General features: G+C 34.9%; 1 protein-coding gene across 2 annotated transcripts in view; it reads right to left on the bottom strand.

Moving 5' to 3' along the window:
• The window catches only part of TMEFF2 (transmembrane protein with EGF like and two follistatin like domains 2), a 231,365-nt gene that overhangs the window by 4,095 nt on the left and 205,904 nt on the right, over positions 1-21,366 (bottom strand). For both annotated transcript variants that reach the window (XM_033111301.1, XM_033111300.1), the window contains exons 8-9: positions 2,627-2,750; positions 560-718 (exon numbers count right to left, since the gene is read on the bottom strand). In XM_033111301.1, the coding sequence (XP_032967192.1) occupies positions 560-718; positions 2,627-2,750 (283 nt within the window). The remainder of the gene's footprint in view (positions 1-559; positions 719-2,626; positions 2,751-21,366) is intronic.

Raw genomic sequence — 21,366 nt, 5'->3', positions numbered from 1 at the left:
TTTTTTCTCATTATAACTATTTTTCTTTGAATTTTGTGATTAAAAGCTATTTTGTTAATTTAAGATAAAAATGTATATTTTTATGTTAAATTATGTTAAAATGATTACATCTGAGAGTTACACTTGGAAATCTATGCCATGAATGAGGTATATTTATGAGATACATAATTTAATACTAGAACAGCATACTGATCTGGTTAAGGCAATACAGGTAATTTAAATAGCCTGTTAATAGTTTGAATGAAGACCGGCCTTTTTTAGTTAAAAGAGAAGAGCATATTTATTGGCATTATACATTAGAGGGGGAAAAGACGTTTGCTTAGAAAATAAATAATCCTCATCATAATGCAAACGTAAGGAAAATAATTTGTACCACTCAGCATGAAAATGAACTGTCTTTCCTTTTGGCTATTCAAATGCTATTATGCCGAAGAAACAGGACTCTAGAGAATGGATGGTTGCAGAGCCCATGAAGAGACTCATAATTAGAGTGACCTGATTAAGACCAGGCGGAACAACATAGTTCTTACTTGGGTGGCCATTGAGTATAGTTACTGACCTTGTGATGCAGAGGACCACCACGCAGATGACAGCAATCTGAATCGTTCCAATCACAGCTGCAATTAAGACGTACTGAAATCGTACAGGGCCGGGGACAACGTACAGTACACTGTAGTCCTTTTTTTCACAGTGTTGTCCAGTATAACCAGCATCACACCTGGAAGAAATGATAGTGTCCAGTTAACTGAAGCTGCTGGACTTATTTTTATAAATGGCCTATAGGCATTTATCTATATTGTGAAAGTAGAGCTTTTTGTTTCCCTCTCTACAAAAAAAATGCTACTTGGTAGATAGGAGTTCTCTACTTATTTTCAACAAGATCTCTTTGTGTTTTTGGTTTCAAAGGTATGGGGTTTCTTTTTATACTTACAATAAGAGATTTTGAAGATAGGAGGGTTAGTAGATAATTTGAGATGATAATATAGACAACAGATGTCTAGGGATAATTGTTTCTATAGTTTTCTCAGGTGAGCTTTACATTTTACTTAACTTGTTCTTCCATCAACCTAAGTCAATATGACTACCTGAAAGAAAGGTTTCTTTCTGATAACATGGGAATAAATAATAGGGATATATATATATATATATATATATATATATATATATATACATATATACACACACACACACACACATACATATATATATTTTTGGATAAAGCCTTCTCTATGCTATTGTTAGAATACATGTTGAAAGATGTTAGGACCAAAAGTACAAGAGTAATTTCTTTAATGTGCTGGTCATAAAGTTGTCTGTTTATGTTAGAGAGTTAAATTTCAGTAGAAAAAAGTAATTATGATATAGGTAATATAGTTCTGAGAAACACTAGTAATTTAAATAGTCCATGTGCTATTCAGCTGAGAATGAAAAGAATGAACACTGCACCTCACTCAACCCTCATCCGAAAGCTCAGGTAGACAATGTGTGTTAAAATTAGCATTATATAATGAAAAGAGGACAAAACAGTACTAATGGGGATCGACTTGTCCTTGACTTGGTGCAACTATTTTACTACTTCTCTTTGAATTTCTCCTAACTGAATCCTGGGATCTTTCCTGTCTGCATCAGAAGGGTTTAATTATGGCAGCTCTGCTGAGAATGACAGGTCAGCAGGAGCAACCTCTAACCTCTCAGTTCCATTCACTCTGCCTGGCTTCATTTGAAGGAAAGTGCAAGTGTATTCAATGAAGGAACACATGAAAAGAAGACAGTTCTGGTTTTTGAGGAGAGAGGGGTTGGGGAAGAGGAGAAAAAGGAGAGGGGAAGAGAGAAAAGAGGGAGAGACAGACAGAATCTCCGTTCACTGTATAGCAATACACAACCTCTTTCATCATGTGTTCCTTGTATATTTCTTTAAGAAAAATACATTTGTTTTTTTCACTTTGGCTTTACTGTCTCTGAAATAATTATGTTCTAGCCATGAATATTCATCAGATATGTATATTTATTAACTAAATCCAGACAAGCAATTTCTTTGTGTCTCAACTGAGTTTGAATCTATGGAGGTATAGCTAATAATCTCACTATACGTATAAGGTTTGTGGATAGCAGATCCACAGAAATGAATGTGTGCCTAGCAAAACAAAGATTGATGATATTTATTATAAGGCCTGAAGGGCTTTAGAAAAGATGACCTCCCAAAAGCAATTGTGTCATCGTATGAACAGTAAGGTCTCATCCGTTCATTTGCTTGAGAAATATTTATTAAGCACCTGATATGTACGAAGTGCTATATACTAGGTCCATGGGAAAGAGTGGCGACAAAAAGAGAGGAGCCTGAATCTCTAAGGAGCCTATAATGCCCAAGGTATAACTTAAAATGCTACATAAAGAATACATATACATAATGATGTGTTACATAGTACTTGGGTGTGTAAGGCACACACATTTCATGGTGTCATAGTGGGTGCGTGAGTGAGTGTGTGTGTGCAGGAGGGGCAGCAAAAGGATTTGCTGTTGATCAACCACTCAGGCAGAATGCCATCCAATTCTCTGTAAATATCCAGAATTTGGTTTCTACATTTTTACTTCATACATTTTAGAAGTTAAAGAGTGAAAACATTACCTGCAAGATGGCTCCTGCATATTGATAGAATGTTCGCACTTCCCGTGCATGCAGAAGCCATTATAATGTTCTGGACAAGGTATGTGGTGTTCTCTGGCACTTTCTTCTAATTTGTTAGCATTCTCTGTGAATACAGACAAAAGCAAGCACCCTGTAAATACTTGCTTAGCTCGGTAAGATCAACCAGTACATTAAGAAGCAAAACTACAGTAGGCAAAAATATTTAAAAGGGCAGGAACTAAAAGGCCATGCTTCAGAAGAAAGAGGAAGAAAGAATTGAAAGAGCCATCTTTACAATTGTGTTTAGAGATGAAACTACAAAATTACCCAGTGCTTTTCATGCTTTTATGCAATTTCCTACATCTTTAACAGCCAGTAATGTGTCTATGAGTTGTCAGGCAACTTTAATTTTTCTTGTGTAGAGACTGTACATTGATCATCAAATAATTGAAGAAGAAATATCCTATTTTTTGAATTTCAAAGCCCAGCATAATGTCCCTAAAAGTAAACTGCTGAAAATCTTGATAGTTTCTCAATGTGGGAGCTTAAAAGTTAAAATATTGCCATGTTCAATTGTTAAACAGACGTTTTCCAAAACCAAATGCAAATTTCAACAAATGTATTCTTTCAGGCTTTTTTCATCGACTGTGAACATGAATTTTACTAGCACCCATACATTTTCTTATTGCCAAAATAAAACTATTGAAAGAGCAAACATTATTTCAGAATGACTTATGTAGATGCCAACACAGTACACACTGACTGCTATAAGCATATTCTAATGCATAATATTTGGCCTATGTTAACAACGTTATGTGTAACTTAAACTTATGATTAAGAAAAAAACCTTGTGTTTTCCTTTGTCATTGACAAGTTGTGTTTGTTTTCTCATGCTTCTATAAAGATATTAACATAGTTTTCTGACCTTTATTAACCCAAATACGTTTGCTTCAGATTTGTTGTCATCTCGAAGCAGTTTTTTGATTCTTTTTACGTTCATTTTATAACACAAAGTTTGCCCATTTTGAGTCCCTTCTATAATTTGACATACTTTAAAAGTCTTGCCAAAACACATGAGAAATATAACTTTCTTGATGTCAATTTAAAGATACTTTTTAACACCACAGTAATTGGTCAGCAGTAATGGAAGATTGAGAATGAATTACTATTTTTATAAACTATATTATTTCCTATTATTTCCACATGAGGGTATAGTTTTTATTATTTATTTATTTATTTATTTATTTATTTATTTATTTTACTGACAGTCATGAATGATGAGTATATTCAGCAGGAGAAAAAATGTGCCTTTTGTATTAGTGAATCAGACAAATGTATTATTTATGTTTAAGCAGAACTGTAAAATTTGTATACATTTTAAGATCTCAGTGTCATCTGCAAAACACTAAAGTTTGAAACAAATGGTTAAGTATGTTAAGTGCTTTCTTTTGTAGGAATATTTACATACATTGGTATGATGCGTAATATTTCAAATTATATAAACCAAATTAATCAGGGATTTACAATAAGTATGTTGAGAGACTGAAGATGACATTCAAATCATTAATTTGTTCTATATCTGTATCTGTTTATCTATACAGGTGGTCCCTTGTTTGCATCATAATAGTTCTACTTTGGTAATTGCCATGAAACTGAAGGAACCACTTCTATGGAAACACTAAGCATATGCAGAATTTTCTCTTTTGGTTTCTCCCATTCTTCCAAGCTACCTTGGAATTTTGTGTCATGGTGTTTTGGGTAGCAATTTGCACCTGCAGTAAGCAGATACCCAATTGAAATGGATAATGTTGAGAGAAATAGACAATATGGGGACATGTGACTAAAATGGAAGCAGGGCCGTCATGGTATTTAGTTGCATCTAGAGATGGCTTGTCGTCATTCATGAATCTACGTAGCAGACTGCACTCATTCTCTGCTATGGCCAGGGGCTATAAGCTAGAGCAGTCAAACATACACTTGTTATTTAAAGGCGACTTTAGCAGTGGGGTTTGCTAGCCCCACTGCTGATGTAATGAACCAGCACTGATTTTTCACTCTTCTTTCTGGATCCTTTTCCCATAACAAACTATTCAACACTTCTATTTAATGTTCAGTGTTCGTTAGCTTCTGCATCAAGTTAGTTTCTGTGCTTCTGCATACTTGCATTCAGAGAAATTTTCTGTAACGTCCCTATGTTTCAACTCAAAATCCTTTTTTTTAGGCTATTTTACTTTTAACTGTATCCGTCATCTGATACTGATTGTTTCTGGATTTGTATCATATCTGCGATTATGAACTGAAGACAAAGGGCAAAATAAGAGCTTGTTTGAGTGAGCCTGTTGCCTTAGTTGCCTGTTGCCTGTGGTAAAAGCTGGATATTTTCACTGGATAAGTTCATTATCCAGACAGGGTGCTCACATGGGAGGGAAATAGTTTCCATCATAAAATCTGCTAATTAGTTTACACCATTCCTTATAAGCTTGGAGTGCTCTATTTGTGGAATACTGTCAAATAAGAAAGTAGAGAGATTGAAAATAAATGAGTAGAAGAAATGATCCCTGGGCAAGAAAATGAGGAGTCATCAATATATGTCAACAAATTTATAGTCAATGCAACCAAGTAAACTAGTTGATTGAAAACCTGAATATATAACCACTTCTAGTAATGCACTAGACATATTTTAGACATGAAATTTAAGTATATTAGAAAAGTAGAGACACAGAAATCTAATATTCCAACGAAAATGTGTATGGACCATAGTATTTGTAATCCTGATGTTTATGCAAAAATATTCAAGCAATAATAAAGCATTTAAAGATTTGAAAGTACATAAACATGATGCTTTGGAAAGCTGTATGTTCCCTCCAGTGGCTGATGATTTAGACATCAATTTCTCTGTACTCCATTTAAAAGAAGGTTTAACGTAAGGGTTGTGTTCTCTCTTCTAAGAGTGATAGTGACAATGGTAGAAACTCTTCATATCTTTGTTTAAAATCCTTGACCAGTTTCCTGTTAAATGTTTACAAATGGTTTCTTCTAAAAGAGGTCCCGACCGTTTTAAGAAACCATTTCTGGTATAATCTGAGTTACCTGCAGCAGAGCTAATAGGGCTGCATGCCCATTGCGATTCAACACTCCAGTCAAGAATTAAGGAAGCAGGGTGCTCGGAAGCATTGCTCAGAAACATATTATTTCTATCCTGCAGATTGCAGGGAAAGAGACAGGAGGAGCCAAAGCCAGAGGGAATGGCAATTACCATTACTATGGCCTTACCTTACCACAGGCAAGTCAAGTAAGTGGACAGAAAGGGGCCAGAGCCCGGCACAGCAGTTTAAAGACTTAAATCAGTACAACCCACTACATGTAGGTATGTGTGCTCACTGTTAGCCCTGCTTTTTTCTCCCCAAAAAGCTGGAAATAAGATGTCATTCAGAGAATTAATCTATCAAAGCAACGCATTATGGATCAAAGGAGAACTACGACAGTGTAAAATTGAATGAAACCTAGCCATATGTCTGAAGAAAGATTTCCCTTTGGACAATGGTTACAGTTAGATAAAAGAAGCTTCTGAAAGTCACATCAAGTTATAATTCAAGCGTTCTCCAGGGTGGTGTGCCTGAGAAGCCAACCTGAACTAGCAAACCCAGAGTCTCAGTTGCAGAGATGGATGCGCTAGACTAGCAGTGTCTAACGCTATTAAATATTCACTCAGTGAAACTATTTCTTTTGTTCTGATGCTCTGTTCTCTAAACAGTCTTAAATAATTTGACTTCTATGTAGCCTACAAATTGGGAATGGCTTTGACAGTACCATCTGAATATCTTATCCATTTGACAGTTATATATTTTGTTGGAGTGAATTAATTGGTTTTGAATGTGCATTTATTTTTGGGGGTGCAAGTCAGCTTCTTCAGCCCATTCAGTTCTGAGGTTTTGTTAAAATTAAATTTCTGCACTTAAAGGCTAGAGGACTGGACCATATCCATGGTGCATTGCAGTCTGGGAGGCCTTTTGATGGTGGATTAGATGCTATTTCTCTGGATATACCCCTACTTCGTTTTATTCTACCCCTTCTTTTGAATATATATATAAATCTCATAGGCCACCAATTCTGCAGTAGGGGTCTGATTCTCTGGTAGGATTTCAGAGTAAGTTGGAAAGATCCTAACCAGGGGTGACATCAAGGATTTAGTGGATGTTTTAGGGAAGCAGGTTTCTATTGCACATTTTTAAGCAACTAGACTTGTTCAATAGGGGAATGCGTTGTATAGTGAAGTAGTGAGTCTCTGGTAGAGTTGAAAAGGACCTGTGTTACTATTTCTCAGAGATGTTGCAGAATGTTACCACATGGTAGATTGGATTATTTCAGACCTTTGGGTTCTTTGAACTCTAAAAGTAACATTTATTTCTATTGCTAATACTTATAATAAATTACTAATAAATGTTAACTAATATTTATTGTAAAATATTATTTTTGATATTTTGGGAAAAAGAAGTGGAGAAATAGAGACATTATTTAGATACAGTAAACAAGGAAATCACTGCCTTAATTATGAGGTCATTTTACTTTTTCAAAAAGTATAAAATACCTTAAATATTAAGTATGTCTATAATTCAGACATTCTAGTATGAAATGATGGTCACTATGTATTTTTTTCCTACGGGGAACAATATGTTTGTGGATTTAAATTCAATCTTTAATATCTACTTTAACATCACCAATTATCTTGACAAGCACATGCATACGAGAAGTACAGTTTGGTTTATTATCTTTTCCATTATCTTTTCCTTTGGGCACACAAACTATGCTACTTTTCTAGCAAACTAAAATTTTCCATTTTGAATATATTTATATAATACTTCTATTTTTCCATTTAATAACAATACAAGGATACTCCAGCACTGAAATATTTGTGTACTTGCACACCTGTTGTGATTACTTGATTTTATTCTTCTCCTTCTCACTACAATGTCTTCAAAGCAATTTGACAATATGTTTCTTTAAGTAACCAGAAAAAGAAAAACTATCTTTCTTCCCATTATATTTATAATGTGCCTGGGACAGAAACAAATCCTGAATTTAGAAGTAAAGTCATGATTGTCCCTGTTGTTGATTAGAGTTGGTTTCAAAGAAGATATATAATTCTTATGATTTCCTCTCCTTATCAGGTATAAACATACGAGGTGGCAGTAAAACCTTATATCTAGCTTGAATTGCAATCGAAGTTTTTTAAAGACCAGAAAAGCATTCCTATTGAACGGGTGTTCTGACTGTGATGCTATATGAGTTCCTGCAAGTTAACAAATTCCATAATAGCCTCACCTGCTGTCATAGTTTCTTCAAGGCACAGATGAGTAGATCAGAAGAGTCTCTCCATTTTTAAGCCTCTAGTACAGAGACTCAAAGGAGAATACTAGAGTGACAGCCTAGTGCAAGGGACATGGAGGTATTTAAAGACTCAAGTGATTCTTAAGTTTTGTAAAGAGCAGAGACCCAATCACAACATTTTTAGTTACTTAATCTCTGTTAAAGATTTAGAAAAATAATTTCAAAACAGAGACCAAGTCCTTCAAATGCTACAAATTCAACATTTCTTCTGCATGTTGAACATTATCTCATATTTTTCCTCAGAACAGTAATTTAATTAAAACTACTTGATCCAAAACTTCGCTAATTAGGTCGAGGTATGGTTTGAGTGTAAGATGGATAGGGATAGAGAGAAATTCTTTCTTACTCCACCATTGATCAGGCACTAATAGAAGATGTGAAATGTGATTATCCTTACCACCACTTGTATATATAAATATTCTTGTTGGACACAAAATTAAAATAAAGTGGAAGAAAACTAATTTTCATGTTTCTACATTCTCAAGCAAGGCCTTAATGACATTATTCAAGAACTGCTTGAATTTAAATTAGAAAAAGTACCAGCATCTGAAATAGACATAGTAATTTGGGGACTGGAGCGATTAAAATGCAACAATACTGGATGATTATTTGCCTGGGCTTTTATTATCTCAGTTTCTACTGGTTATATATTTACATAGATAAAAGCTGAGAAATCTGTGAAATCTTGGGAGAGAAACTTATATGTAACATTTTAACTTATGGCATCCAAATACAATTATTAAAATTCAAGAATTTAGCATAACAAGGCTCATACAGATTTAGTTAGAAATGCTAGACTCCCAAGGAAAAAAATATTCTTTTTCATTTATTATTAAAAGCAAAATAAGCAGATCTTTAGCCTTTTGTTCTGTCCTGTGACTTAGCAATACTCTTCCCAGCTTCAGATGGCAGAGCCCTCAAAAGAGTGATGAGAGAGGCTATTGGGAGAAACTGTACTTTGCCTCTAATGGTCCTTTTCAAACTTCACCATTCAGTCAAAAGCCTATTAACTCTCAGCAAGTGGGTAACTCCTATAGGTTTAGAGGATTTAGCTTGAAGACCTTTTAAAACTATACTATTTTGTGGAACTTTAGATGTCTTTGACAACATTTTGTAAATATCAGGCCTTGGGAAGAGGAAGGGATCTATGGTTCATTAGCCTCTCGGGAGTCCAGAGCTGGAGTTGCCTTAAGCTTATCTAGGGCAATTTGCTTCAGCTCTCCACATTGAGCTTTTGCTGCAGCAGCCCTCTCACTTGCAAGCTGTTCTTAGAAGACAAAGTTTACTATATACCTTAGAAAGAGAAAAAAATTATGTGAAGCCATTTTATGCCAAGAATATTCCCCTAGCCTTCTTTCTTTTGTCTTGAACTAAATTTATGCATTTCTGGTCAAATGTACTTGCCTACTGGCTAATCTGAGCATGCTTTCTTAGTGAACTTCTTTGGTGACAATGCTGAAAATGAGTGTTCAGGTCCTGTCCATTTTTGCCTTCTGGACTATGTGATCATCTATTGTCCCTTTCATAGACTGCATATGCAGAAATGAATAAATAAAAATAAACCTTCTCAGGTGACACATTTGTTTTCCTCTATGACCCTGAAAGTTGCTAGCCAGCAGAGAGTGAGAGGGATTTAGGTTGAAACATTCACTGAAACACGATAGAAATAAAGGTTTTAATAATGTAGATAGGACAAAAAAACAAAACAAAAAAACCCAATACACTGGCTTTCAGTAATTTGTTACATGGATATTTATTGAATACCTTTGTGTCTGGCACTGTGCTATGTCCTATATGCAATATGCTATATTTATTGGTTATCTCTCCATAATTTTGCTTAATGTCTTCTAAACACAGCCAAGGAAACAGATCAAGATGATAAACATATCTATAATTACTTGAGAATCTACAATATGTCCTACATTGTTTTAATACTTAACATGATAGAAATGTATTCCTTATTACAGCCCTTCAAGATAAATTTATAAAAATCCCATTTTATATAAATAAACAAACTGAAGCTCAAATAGATTTCATTACTTATGTTAGAAATGTACAAAATTGATAAGCAGAACTGGGGTCAAAACCAGGGCTCTTTCTAGTGTAACATGCAGACCAGGCAGTTAAGAACTTATTAAAACACAAGACAACATCTGGTCTCCATATTTTATTTATTGTTTGCCCTTTATGACTCCTGACTCTTTATTCCACCTGGATCCTATTGCTGCTCTGAAAATCAGTTCTTTTCTTTTCTCTTCCTTCTACCCGGGAGAGATGTCTTATCTAAGGGCAAATCATCATGGACCCCAACTACCCCATCCTCTTCAAGGGTTTTCTCCATCAATTATCTCCTTTCTCTCTTGTGTCTTCAATTCTCTTTTTCACTCTTTGCACCCTGCCATCAGCATTTTAAAATTTTGAGTGTGTCCCTTCCTTCCATTAGCTCCTTTTTAAAATTATTAGTTTTAGATGTACAAAACAATGTAATAGTTAGACATTTATCCCACTCACAAAGTGATAACCCCCTTCCCCCATTCTACTAACCCTCTGATATCATATATAGCTGTCACAATTCCATTGACTCTATTCCCTATGCTGTACTCCACATTCTATGAAGATATATATATATATATAAAATTATAGTTGACATTCAGTATTATTCAGCTTCAGCTTCAGGTGTACACTTCAGTGGTCAAACATCTACACCGTCCATGAAGTGGTCTCCCTAGTAAAACTAGTGCCCATCTACCTCATGACCCAGCAATTCCACACTTAGGTATCTGTCCAGAGAAATCCAAAATGCTAATTTGAAAAAATACATGCCCTTCTATGTTTATTGCAGCACTACTCACAATAGCCAAGACATGGAAACCACCAAAATGCCCATCGGTAGATGACTGGATTAAGAAACTGTGGTACATTTATACAATGGAGTATTACTTAGCCATACAGAAGAATGAAATCTTACCATTTGTAATGATATGGATGGACCTAGAGAACATTATGCTAAGTGAAGTAAATCAGATGGAGAAAGATGTCCATTCACTCTTTAACCCACCACCATCTGGTCACTCCTTCAGAGAAACTGCTAAGACCAAGGTCCACCAACAGCATCTTTGTTGCTAAAGGAGTAGTCTATTCTCAGACCCCAACTGTCCCAATCTCTCAGTAATTTGATATAGCTAACACTTTCTCCTTTTGAAACCCTCTCTTTCTGGGCTTCCATATCACCTACCTGTTGTTTTTCTGGCTGTGCCTTCATAGTCTATTTTGTAGGCTCCGCTTTTACAACTAATTCTCTAAATGTTGATGATTTCCTAAAGTTCTTCTCTTTTTACATTTGAAACATTCTCTCTGAAGGAGGTCATATTCACTCAAGGCCTCTATTATCACCTAAATGCCTCTGATTCTAAATTCTGATCAGCCAACCTAGATCACCTTTTCATAGGTGATCACACTTTCATAGTTTCCTATCTCTCTATCAAAGTGCCTAGTGTCTCTCAGGCACCTCAAACTCAGCTGCCTCTTCTCCCACTTTCCTTATCATCCCAAACATATTCACCCACTTATTGATCCAATCAGAAATCTTGGCTTCACTTTCAAATTCTAATTGAGTAAATCAAGTCCTATGATTTCTACTTCTTAAATACCTACTTTTTTTTTTCATTTCTCTACATGTCTACTGCTACTCGTTTAGATCAGACCATCACTAACCACCTCTTAGCTAGTCTCCAATCTTCCTCTTTCCAAATCAATTTTCCACACTAGAGACACAGAGACCTTTCCGGAAGAAAAACATGAATGCATCATGACCTGCTCAAAAAAGCCCAAATATTTTTTGTTATTCTTTATTACTCCTCCAATTAATTAAATTTTAAGATTACTTAGAAAGCCACTCAGAATCTGGTCTCAGCTTCTTTGTTTTCACATCTTGTAATTCTTTTGCATCTTCCTACACTCGTATGAAATTTCTCTCTGCCATTTGGGACTTGTCCAATGCTGTTTCCTTTGTCAAGAATGTTCATTTCCCCCATTTAATCATCTACCTAACTCCTACTCATCATCAGTTCTGATCATTGCCATTGTTTCCTTTAAGAAGCTTTTCTATAATGTTCTCCCCTGCTCACCCAGTTTGGGCTCACTGAAACTTAACCTAAAACCACTCCTATCTCTGAGCACTTTTTGGCACCAACTTTTCTTTCTTGTTTACTTGTCTGTGTGACACATTAGTTCAGAAACTCCTTTTTAAAAGCAAGTATTGTACCTGTCTAATTTACTTATTTCTTACTGTTGTAGTCTCTGCACCTAGCACAGAAAAGATGATGACCACATGGTTTTTAAAATAAAAGAATGTTTCTCCATTGGCATAGTTGCCCAGCATAGAGAAGCAGCCAGAACAATATCCGGAAGTAACAGCAGTAGCAAAAGGATCTTAACATTGTGTTGTGGGAACAATGTTTTGTATTGGGAAGCAATACAAAAAGGATGAGGGAAGCATCAGAAAATAACTGAGGGGAGAGTGAGAAGTACCTTATAAAAGAATGTCTGCCAGAGGAGTATTAGATCTATACCTACAGGCCCTTTAGGAGTGGACCCAGAGAAAGGGATGTGGCTCCATCTTGCTCTAGTTTCTCATGGGGCTAATAGAGAAATGAGTAGATCATCTAGCTTTTAAAGAAATATCCCCTCTGTTAACCAATGTGGTGTGAGGATAAAAGGAATGATTTATAATCATCCTACTTCAAGATTGAAGACTATGAGAAATTTAGTTCTTCTAGGTGGAAAAACTGATATGCATGTCATACCTCAAAAAATTCACACTGGAGTAATGTATAGCCAATTCTGAATTCATACATTCTAGTTTAGCCATTCATGCTGTGTTTACAGTTATTGTCCAGAAATTAGAAATGTTGGTTGAACTTTTTCAGGACAACAAGGAAGGAAGCTTTTATTTTAAATAAATAAATAAAACACAACATAGGAAATGAATTTCAAAATAGAAACTAGGATTAGGAATGAATAAAATATTTTCCTTTGTCTGCTTCTGAATACAACCATGCATTTATTCTCATACTTAAAAATAATAGATGACAAACATCAAAACTATAAATGCAGATATACTTGATGATATTGCAATGACTAAGGCTAGCGATCACCTTGGTTTTCTACACAGCACTCTAAAAAGAATTGGAGAACTTTTATAATTTTCAAAACTAAGAAACAAAAGTATAGCTTTTACTCTTCCACAGACTTTCATGAATAGAGTCTCAAAAGTGAGAAAATACACTAGGAGTAATATAAAATTCTCTATGAAAATGGCTTTAAAACTGGGCTTCTGGAAAAAATAAAAAGAAATAAGTTCCATAAAATTTGCGATAAAAGCACTTGCAATAACTAGAAATGTCATGTAATATTTAAGTGGAATACTTAGCTTGGAGAAAAGATAAAATCATAAGAGACATGATAGGGGCAGAAAAGAAGACAAACAGAGGGAAATAAATGGAAGCAAAATCACTACTTGTGGCAGTGTGACAACTGGGAGAGAAGATGCTACAACAAATAGCAGGTGTTGCCAGCACAAGAGAAGGGGCAGCAGTGAGGGACATCTCTTCAGTGTCATAGGGCCGGATAAATAGGCACCTGTGCTTCTAAATTGTAGGCCTTAAAGACAATGGCCATACTTCCTAAACCAGAGTTTCCCAAGGGGAGTTCTGTCAATGCATTGCTACTTTTTGAGCAGGCTACATGGACAAAGGGGTTTTATAGTTAAATAAGTTTGGGAAAAATTAGATTAAACCAAGTTGTGTGGGTTTCTTTACTGCTGGTTTTCGGAGTCCTTAAAAGGCAAATCTGCATTGTGAGATGCCAAGAGAAAACATGCATTATGAAGTGTTCTTAAACTCATTTGTCTAGGGAATCTCACTCTTCTTTTTTGGAACATTTTGTGGGGCTTATTCAATAGACTCCATTTTGGGGAACACTGCATTAGACCATGACATCTCTAAAATTTTCACACCACCACACACTAATATTTGGTTTTAGGTAAAAGGAGAAGACAAGCAGCCTGGGTTTTCTAACCACCCAAGTTATCTGAGGGCTAAGGTAGATCAATGCGTTAACACACTTGTTACTCATTCAGGGCACACCAGAAAGCTCTACTGCCTCTTACGGCAGAGACTGTGTATTGTTTATGTTTACAACTCCAGGGTATAGAACAAGAACTACCTCAAAGTGGGTGTTTAATAAGTAGCATGAACAAAGGAATGAATATTAGAGGCGTAGATATATTTGGCAGTCACCTGTACCTTGGTGTGGTGGCTTTCAAAAAATTAATGGCTGTTAGTTGTTTGCATCAAAGAGCCAGCTGGCTTCAGTGATATGCCTTTGAAGGCACAGCCAATCCCTCCATTCAGCGGCAAAGTAAGGTACAATATGCCAGAGAAGTCTAGTCTACTCAATAATTCTGTATACTGAGTATGACAGACTGGATACACAAGTAAAAGGTATATTTGCTATGCACTTCAGTCTTCTTCAGTGAAAAGGAAAGGCTGGAGAGCAAAATTGTGTGGCTAACTGTAAAAGACAAGAAAGATATCTATACACGACATGGAAATGCAAGTATAGGGCTGATGGGTTTATTCATTTCTCTTGTATGACGTCATGGCCCACAACAGCAGATAGAGAATTTAGTATTTGATTTGGATTCATTTACAAATTTGGAGTTCTGCCAAGTTAATGTAAGTGATTCTTGTTGAAAGGGTTAGAAGGTATACCAGCTAATCTAATATTCAATGATAAGACAAAATAATTTTAAGAGTATTTCAGAAGATTGAGTTGACATTTTAAATTATCATTCTCAATAAAATTAATAATAAAAAGTCATGGACTCAACTCTCAGACAGAATTTTGTAGTTTTTACTAAGAAGTAATTTGTGAACATAGCATAGCCCCTGAACAGTTTAATGATGTGGAAAAGTTATTCTTTTTTTATCATATTTCTCAATTATATCTTGGTACATGTCTGTGAATGAAGTATCTTTGTATGAGTATTTAAGCATAATAAGACTTATTGATGGTGATATTACTTCTTAAAATAAAACTTTTAATGATGTGATAATTCATAGTAGATTTCCATGTGGTCTCTTCATTTAACTTGTTACAGAGACATGCTAATATCAATAAACAAGACTTTTTCATGCCTAGTATTATACTTTGTTTTACTGTCCATAAAAACTTATGTCTAAGTGATTATTTGGAAAAATAGTAACCAAATATTTTATTTGTTATTGTACTAGGTATGAACAGTACCAACCCCCACCCCCACAAAAACCAAACCAAAACAAAACAAAAAAAACTCATGTCCACATGGAACCTCAGAATGTGACTTACTTTGAAAATAAGTAATTAGTTCAGATGATGTCATACTGTTTTAGAGTGTGCCCTAAATCCAATGACTGGTATTCTTACAAGAAGGCCATGTGAAGACACACAAGGACAAGGTCATGTGAAGATGGAGGCAGGCTGTGATTGGAGCTATGGTGCTACAAGTTGGGAAGACAGGAGCCACCAGAAACGGAAAGAGGCGAACTAGGATTCCCTTTGTAACCTTTCGGAGGGACTGTGTCCCTGTCAACAGCTTAATTTTAGACATTTTTTTTAGCCTCTATAACTGTGACATCATAAATTTCTGTTGTTTTAGTCACCCAATTTGTGGTAATCTGTTATGGCAATCCTAGCAAACTAATAGTTACCATTCAGCAACCAAACACTTTGATGAAATCTACTTTTTAGTAGTCTTTATGAAGTCACTGAAAATGAGCTGAAAGATTGGTTTCAGCTAGTATGTAATTTGGACAATCTTGGTTTATGTTTATTTTCCTAGAATAATGATGAATAGTGACTCCTTTTACTCTCAAAAGTTTCCTAGTGTGGGTGATACATTATATGATCACCTTAGTTTAAGCTCAGATCGAAATGTCTGTGGTTTATTGTATTTGCAAAACGAACATTTTGTTTTGAAGGTGCTGATGTGTCAAATGATGCTAATAATCACAGTACAGAAGCATTTTTGAGAGGATAGGAAAATTGTATCGCACGGTCTGCATTTGTTGTTTGATATACTAATTCATTTTATAAGACAGGCAGTTATCTTACATTGCTAATTTTGTCATACAACAAATAATGCTGCACTATACCTGTATTAGAAAGAAGCAAATGACCAAGAAGCAAACTGACATCAATGACCTTTTCAACAGAAAGATTCCAGGTGGCCTCTGTGGTATGATCCCCACATTATCTGTGTTTTCAGAATGCCTGAAACCGATGTTCTTACGGAATTCTGCCTGATTAAGAAAATGCTAGAGTGTATTTATTATCTTTTGTTTAAGAAGGATGGAAGTTTAGAGTAGTCCAATAATAAAATCTGAACATTAAATGTCCTTGGATTTGAAGTGTTACCCTTCTGTTAAGTGCAAATCTTTTTAATTTAGGGCAACTTATCCCCCCAAGTATTCTAAATAGCTCTGAATTTGCTCATTCACTTTTTTTTGCTTCCCCGTTTTGAACAATTGATTTGCTTCTAGCACTTTCTTAATTTCTAGTCAGTGATAACTCTGAGTGTAAAAAACTGCTCTAGAAATAGTTATGGATGAGGTGTGGGTCTTAACAGTTTCCACTTGGACAGCACTTAGGGCTTGAAATTAGTTATTAACTAAATGGTACTTTGTGGTGTCATAGGGTTAGTTTACCTTTTAACAGGTCTAACACACTCACAGTGTATAATTTACACTTTTCAAGTACATGGTTAACCACTCAAGAAATCAATAGGGGTTATAAAACATGTACAAATTTGAATTTAGAAAGAATCAAACACCTATTTTATCCATTAGAAATAAAACAGCTGACATTTAGAATTGGCGCTTACAAGGAACCATTTACTTTGAAATAGAAAAAGCACAAAATGGCTATGTCCAGAGATGGGAGTAGAGTATGACTTAGATAATTCAAACAAGGCCCCTCACTTTTGTCATAATGAATGGTGTCATTATCAATTCACAACTTTTGATATGTAACTGGACCCAGAGGAGGTAAGAAACATATTTTCTCTTATGAGGTTTTGAAATTTACTAGAACTTGATCCTACCTGTACCTAATTCACTCATCAATTTATTCTCTCATTTAAAAAATAATGACTGATCTCCTTCTCTATGCCAAATATTACAGGTTCAGGGTATACAATGGTGAATCAAACTGATAAAATTTCTCTCCTGAGATCATACATATTAGGGAATCAGACAGACAATATATAAAACAAACAACCTAACATCTAAATTAGAAATGTTACAAGGAAAAATGGAGTGTTCAGATATAGAAGAGTAGGGTGGGAGACCTATTTTAGAGAAGTGAGGGAAGGGTACTAAGGAGGGAAAGATGAGAGAGAGCTGGCCAGGCGAAGAGCTCCAAAGAGCCCCAGACTAGTTGAATGACACACAGAGAAAAAAAGACTCTCGTTAGAAAAGAGATGTTCCAGAAGCCAGCATTGTGGCTAGAGCAGAGGCTAGAGCAGAGGCTGCCGGAGAGACGGACAAAATGAATTGGAAAAGGCTCTCCAAAGGAATGAGATCCTTTCTATGTGGAAGTGAGTATGCCATGCTAAGGAGTATCAGTTTAATTTAAAGTGCAATGGGAAACCATTTGGATAACTTCTTGAGCAGATCTGACTGATACAGAAAATAGATCATTAAGGGGAAACAGAAGAAGCAGGAAGAACAAACAGGAGACCATTATGGAAATGTGGGTGAATGACAACATCTGAGTCTTAGATTTGGGTAATAGCAATGGAGGAAGGAAAAAACAAAAATTTCTAGAGATGGACTGAATATGACTTGTTTATGTATTGTACAGAGGGAGGAACAAATCAAAAATGACTAGGTTTTTGGCTTGAATTTCTGGGTGGTGCAATTTTGTATAATGGGAAAGACTGGAGGAAAAAAATAATCTCTGACATAAAAACATGACAGAGTTTCCTTCTGATTTTTGAGACTGAATTAAAAATTCTATGTTTATGTTTGTGTATGTCTACAATAGAATTGATGTTAATGGGAAGGAAGTTCTGGTTTAGTAAGAAAATTATTATTATTGGGCGGGGAAAAAGTGCCTATTAATATTAAGCAAATTTATGATTATTCAGTTGAAATCTTCAGCTATATGATCTCTAAATTAGGAGGAAGGAAATTAATAACATTCTACAAAGGATTTGGTAGATATAAATTTAAAGACAAGATAGGAAATATCATGAAATGAAAGGGAAAAATTAAACCATGAAGAAACATTAGTGAAGTATGCTTTTAAGCAAAGCAATTTTCTCTCTTTTTTTAAAAAAATTATCACAAAAATAAAGAGTTATTTACAGATAAGAAGTTTGTAGATTGCTCTCTTCAATTTGCATTACAGAACATAGGTTCAATTTTGGCCAAAAGATTATTAAATTATATTATTAATTTACTTTATTTAATGATTTATATTTTCAAAGTTTTTTTGTAGCTATTATTTTATTTGGGATTACAATACTCCTAAACATTAGGTAAGCTTAAGAATATGAATGTGTGTGTGTGTGTGTGTTTCCTTGCTATATTAGGAGGTGAAGACCAGAAATATTCAATTAATCCCTATTGTCATATAGTGGGCTAAAGGCAGAAAGCTAGTTCCAGAAGCCAGGTGTTCTCATTTTTTTAAAATAAACTTTTTATTTTAGAATACTTTAGATTTATAAGAAAGTTACAAAGATAGTACCGACAATTCTCATATACTCACACCCAGTTTTTCTGTGTTCTTTTTTAATCTGGTGTTTTCTTCACAATTTTTCAATGGTAAAGAATTGTCTTAGAGTTGTACATACAGAGATAGGGGGAAAATGAAAGATGCAGTCATCTGGATAATTCCAGGCCAGAAAACAATTTTGTCTGAAAGATAGAGATAATTGAGACAGAAATGTACTTTTTGCCTGGAGAGATCCCCATGATTGCCTTCTTCCTCCACTTGTGTTTGTAGGTACCGTTATAACCACAGGTGTTTCACTTACTAATAGGAAACCATATATGATTCAATGTGAAGAATGTGGGTTTTTTGAGAGGGCTAAATTGCTTAGTTCTATATATTTTTTTCTTAAAAATAAAATATGTTGGGCATTTTTCATTACAAAAGCAATCCACCTTGATTTAAGAACAGTAGAAAATATAAAAAATAAAAGAATACAAAGTCGACATTATTTATAACCTAAAGGGAACCACTACCAACATTTAATTAACTTACTTCTCATTATTTTACTACGTGCATTGTTTGTGTCTGTTTACTTAGATTGGCCCATGCATAGGGTGTTTTGTTTTGTTTTTAAGCTTCATATCAGGCCATTCTAAAAGCTGATCTCAAATAGCAGGATAGTTAATTTGTTCCGCGTTGTACAATATAAGTAAGCCATTTAGTCTATCTGGAGAGGAACTATAGTCATTGGAAGTCCATGTGGTATGTTAATTGGGCCAGTGGTTGATAGTATAGATGACAATTTAAGATATAGTCAGTGAAAAAGAAAATGGTACAAACTTTTAAAGACTAATGTGGTATTTATTATATATCAAGATCCTTACAAGCACACAAAAACTCATGTTATAAATAAGTCAATTACAACATCCTTTATAAAAATGAAAAAAATGGGATATTACCTGAATTATCAGCAATGGTATAGTAGTATTTAAAAAATAGTTATGTAAACTGTAATGTAACTAAATGATAAAATATTATTTAACTAGAAAAAAGTTATGAAGAATTTTGAACATAGGAAAATGAGTAGGATACTAAAATATATAATGTGAGGAAAATATAAAAAACCTGGTAAGAATTCACCAAAACTTTGACAGTGATTATCTCTAGGTAGTAAGGATAATTTTTCTATAATAAATATGTTTTCTTTTTATCAGAAAAACATATACACTAATTGAAAAATAAGAGTCACCAAGTGATTCTTCCCTTTTTTGAGGGGCAGTAGGGGGAGCCTAAAAAAAGAATGGTCAGGTCTTCAAATTTAAGATTTTACTCTTACTTGATCAGTTTAGGTTGGGTACATTTAAAACTTTTTATCACTTATTAACAACCTCTCCTAGTGAAAATGTTTAATCTTACTTCTCTCAGCTTATTGAAACTCTAGTGTTCACTATCATCATGTTATCATACTGTTTTTAGGAAACAGGTTCTCCAGTTCCCAACCTTGACTGAGCCTTAGGAGCTCCACTGTCTTCTATCATAGTTGGCAGTACCAGAGATGGGCTAATTGTTTTTGAGGATCAGAATTTCTTTCATATTTTAATTTTTTATTGGTTTTGGGTCACGGGGAAGCAACTGATATCACATCCTGGCTGTGACTAGAAGTGACAGGACTGTTTTTTCAGAGCCCTGCCAGGCTTAAATTCAAATAATACAGGGATCTTTGTCTGAGACTTGGAACAATGAATCTTCCACACGAATTAAAGACGTTTAGTTTATATAGAGAAGATGAAGTATGCCTAGCAGAATAACAGCTTTGCAGAGTCTCAAGATCCCATCTGTCTTTCTGCTAAACAAAGTTGGACCCATAGAAGCCCTTTATTATCTTTTCAAGCTAGGTCATTCCAAAGAAATTAGGAGCAAAATATGAGCACGGATGGCTTTAGGCACATCATTTCTCTCTTCTTCTCTAAGTATCTCTCTGTGTTCTCTGAGGGGCATTGAACATAAGGCACGTTTGCTGTTATTCTCATAATACACAATTGATACATGAGTCAGACAGTTGTGGTAATTGACAGTGAATTTTTGCTAACATTAAAAATCATCTCTTTTCTCTTACCAATGAGAAGTTGTGTCAGTGTGAGTTCAAAATCCTTCACCCACCAGTTGTGGGATTTAGAGCTCGTTACATACCCTTCTGTGATCAGTTTCCTCATTTGTAAAATGGGGATGATAATAGCATTTGTATCACAGGGTGACAGCGAGGAATAAATGAGAATATCTATATAAAACCCTCTGAACACTAGCTAGCAAACAATAAGCACTTAATCCATGTTTTAGTTATTGTTAGTGATTTATCCCATGTCCTCAGAGTCATGTTTTAAAATAAATCCAAAGGAACCGAACAAGAATGAAGCAATACACCTAGAAATAAATGTTCTCTGTGTCCTTTCAGATCTCTTTTGCTTTCGTTTTCATGGGAATGCATATTTGTGGAGAAATACCCTGGATCACATTTATAAGCTATTGTTCAGGAGAGGGAAAAATGCAGAGTTTGGAACAGAGAGAGCCGAGCTCAAATCTCAGCACAGTCAATT

Source organism: Rhinolophus ferrumequinum, chromosome 8, assembly GCF_004115265.2.
Source record: "Rhinolophus ferrumequinum isolate MPI-CBG mRhiFer1 chromosome 8, mRhiFer1_v1.p, whole genome shotgun sequence".
NCBI lineage: Eukaryota > Metazoa > Chordata > Mammalia > Chiroptera > Rhinolophidae > Rhinolophus > Rhinolophus ferrumequinum.
The sequence above is the reverse complement of the archived record's forward strand: the minus strand, read 5'-3'. Positions and strand labels throughout refer to the sequence as shown.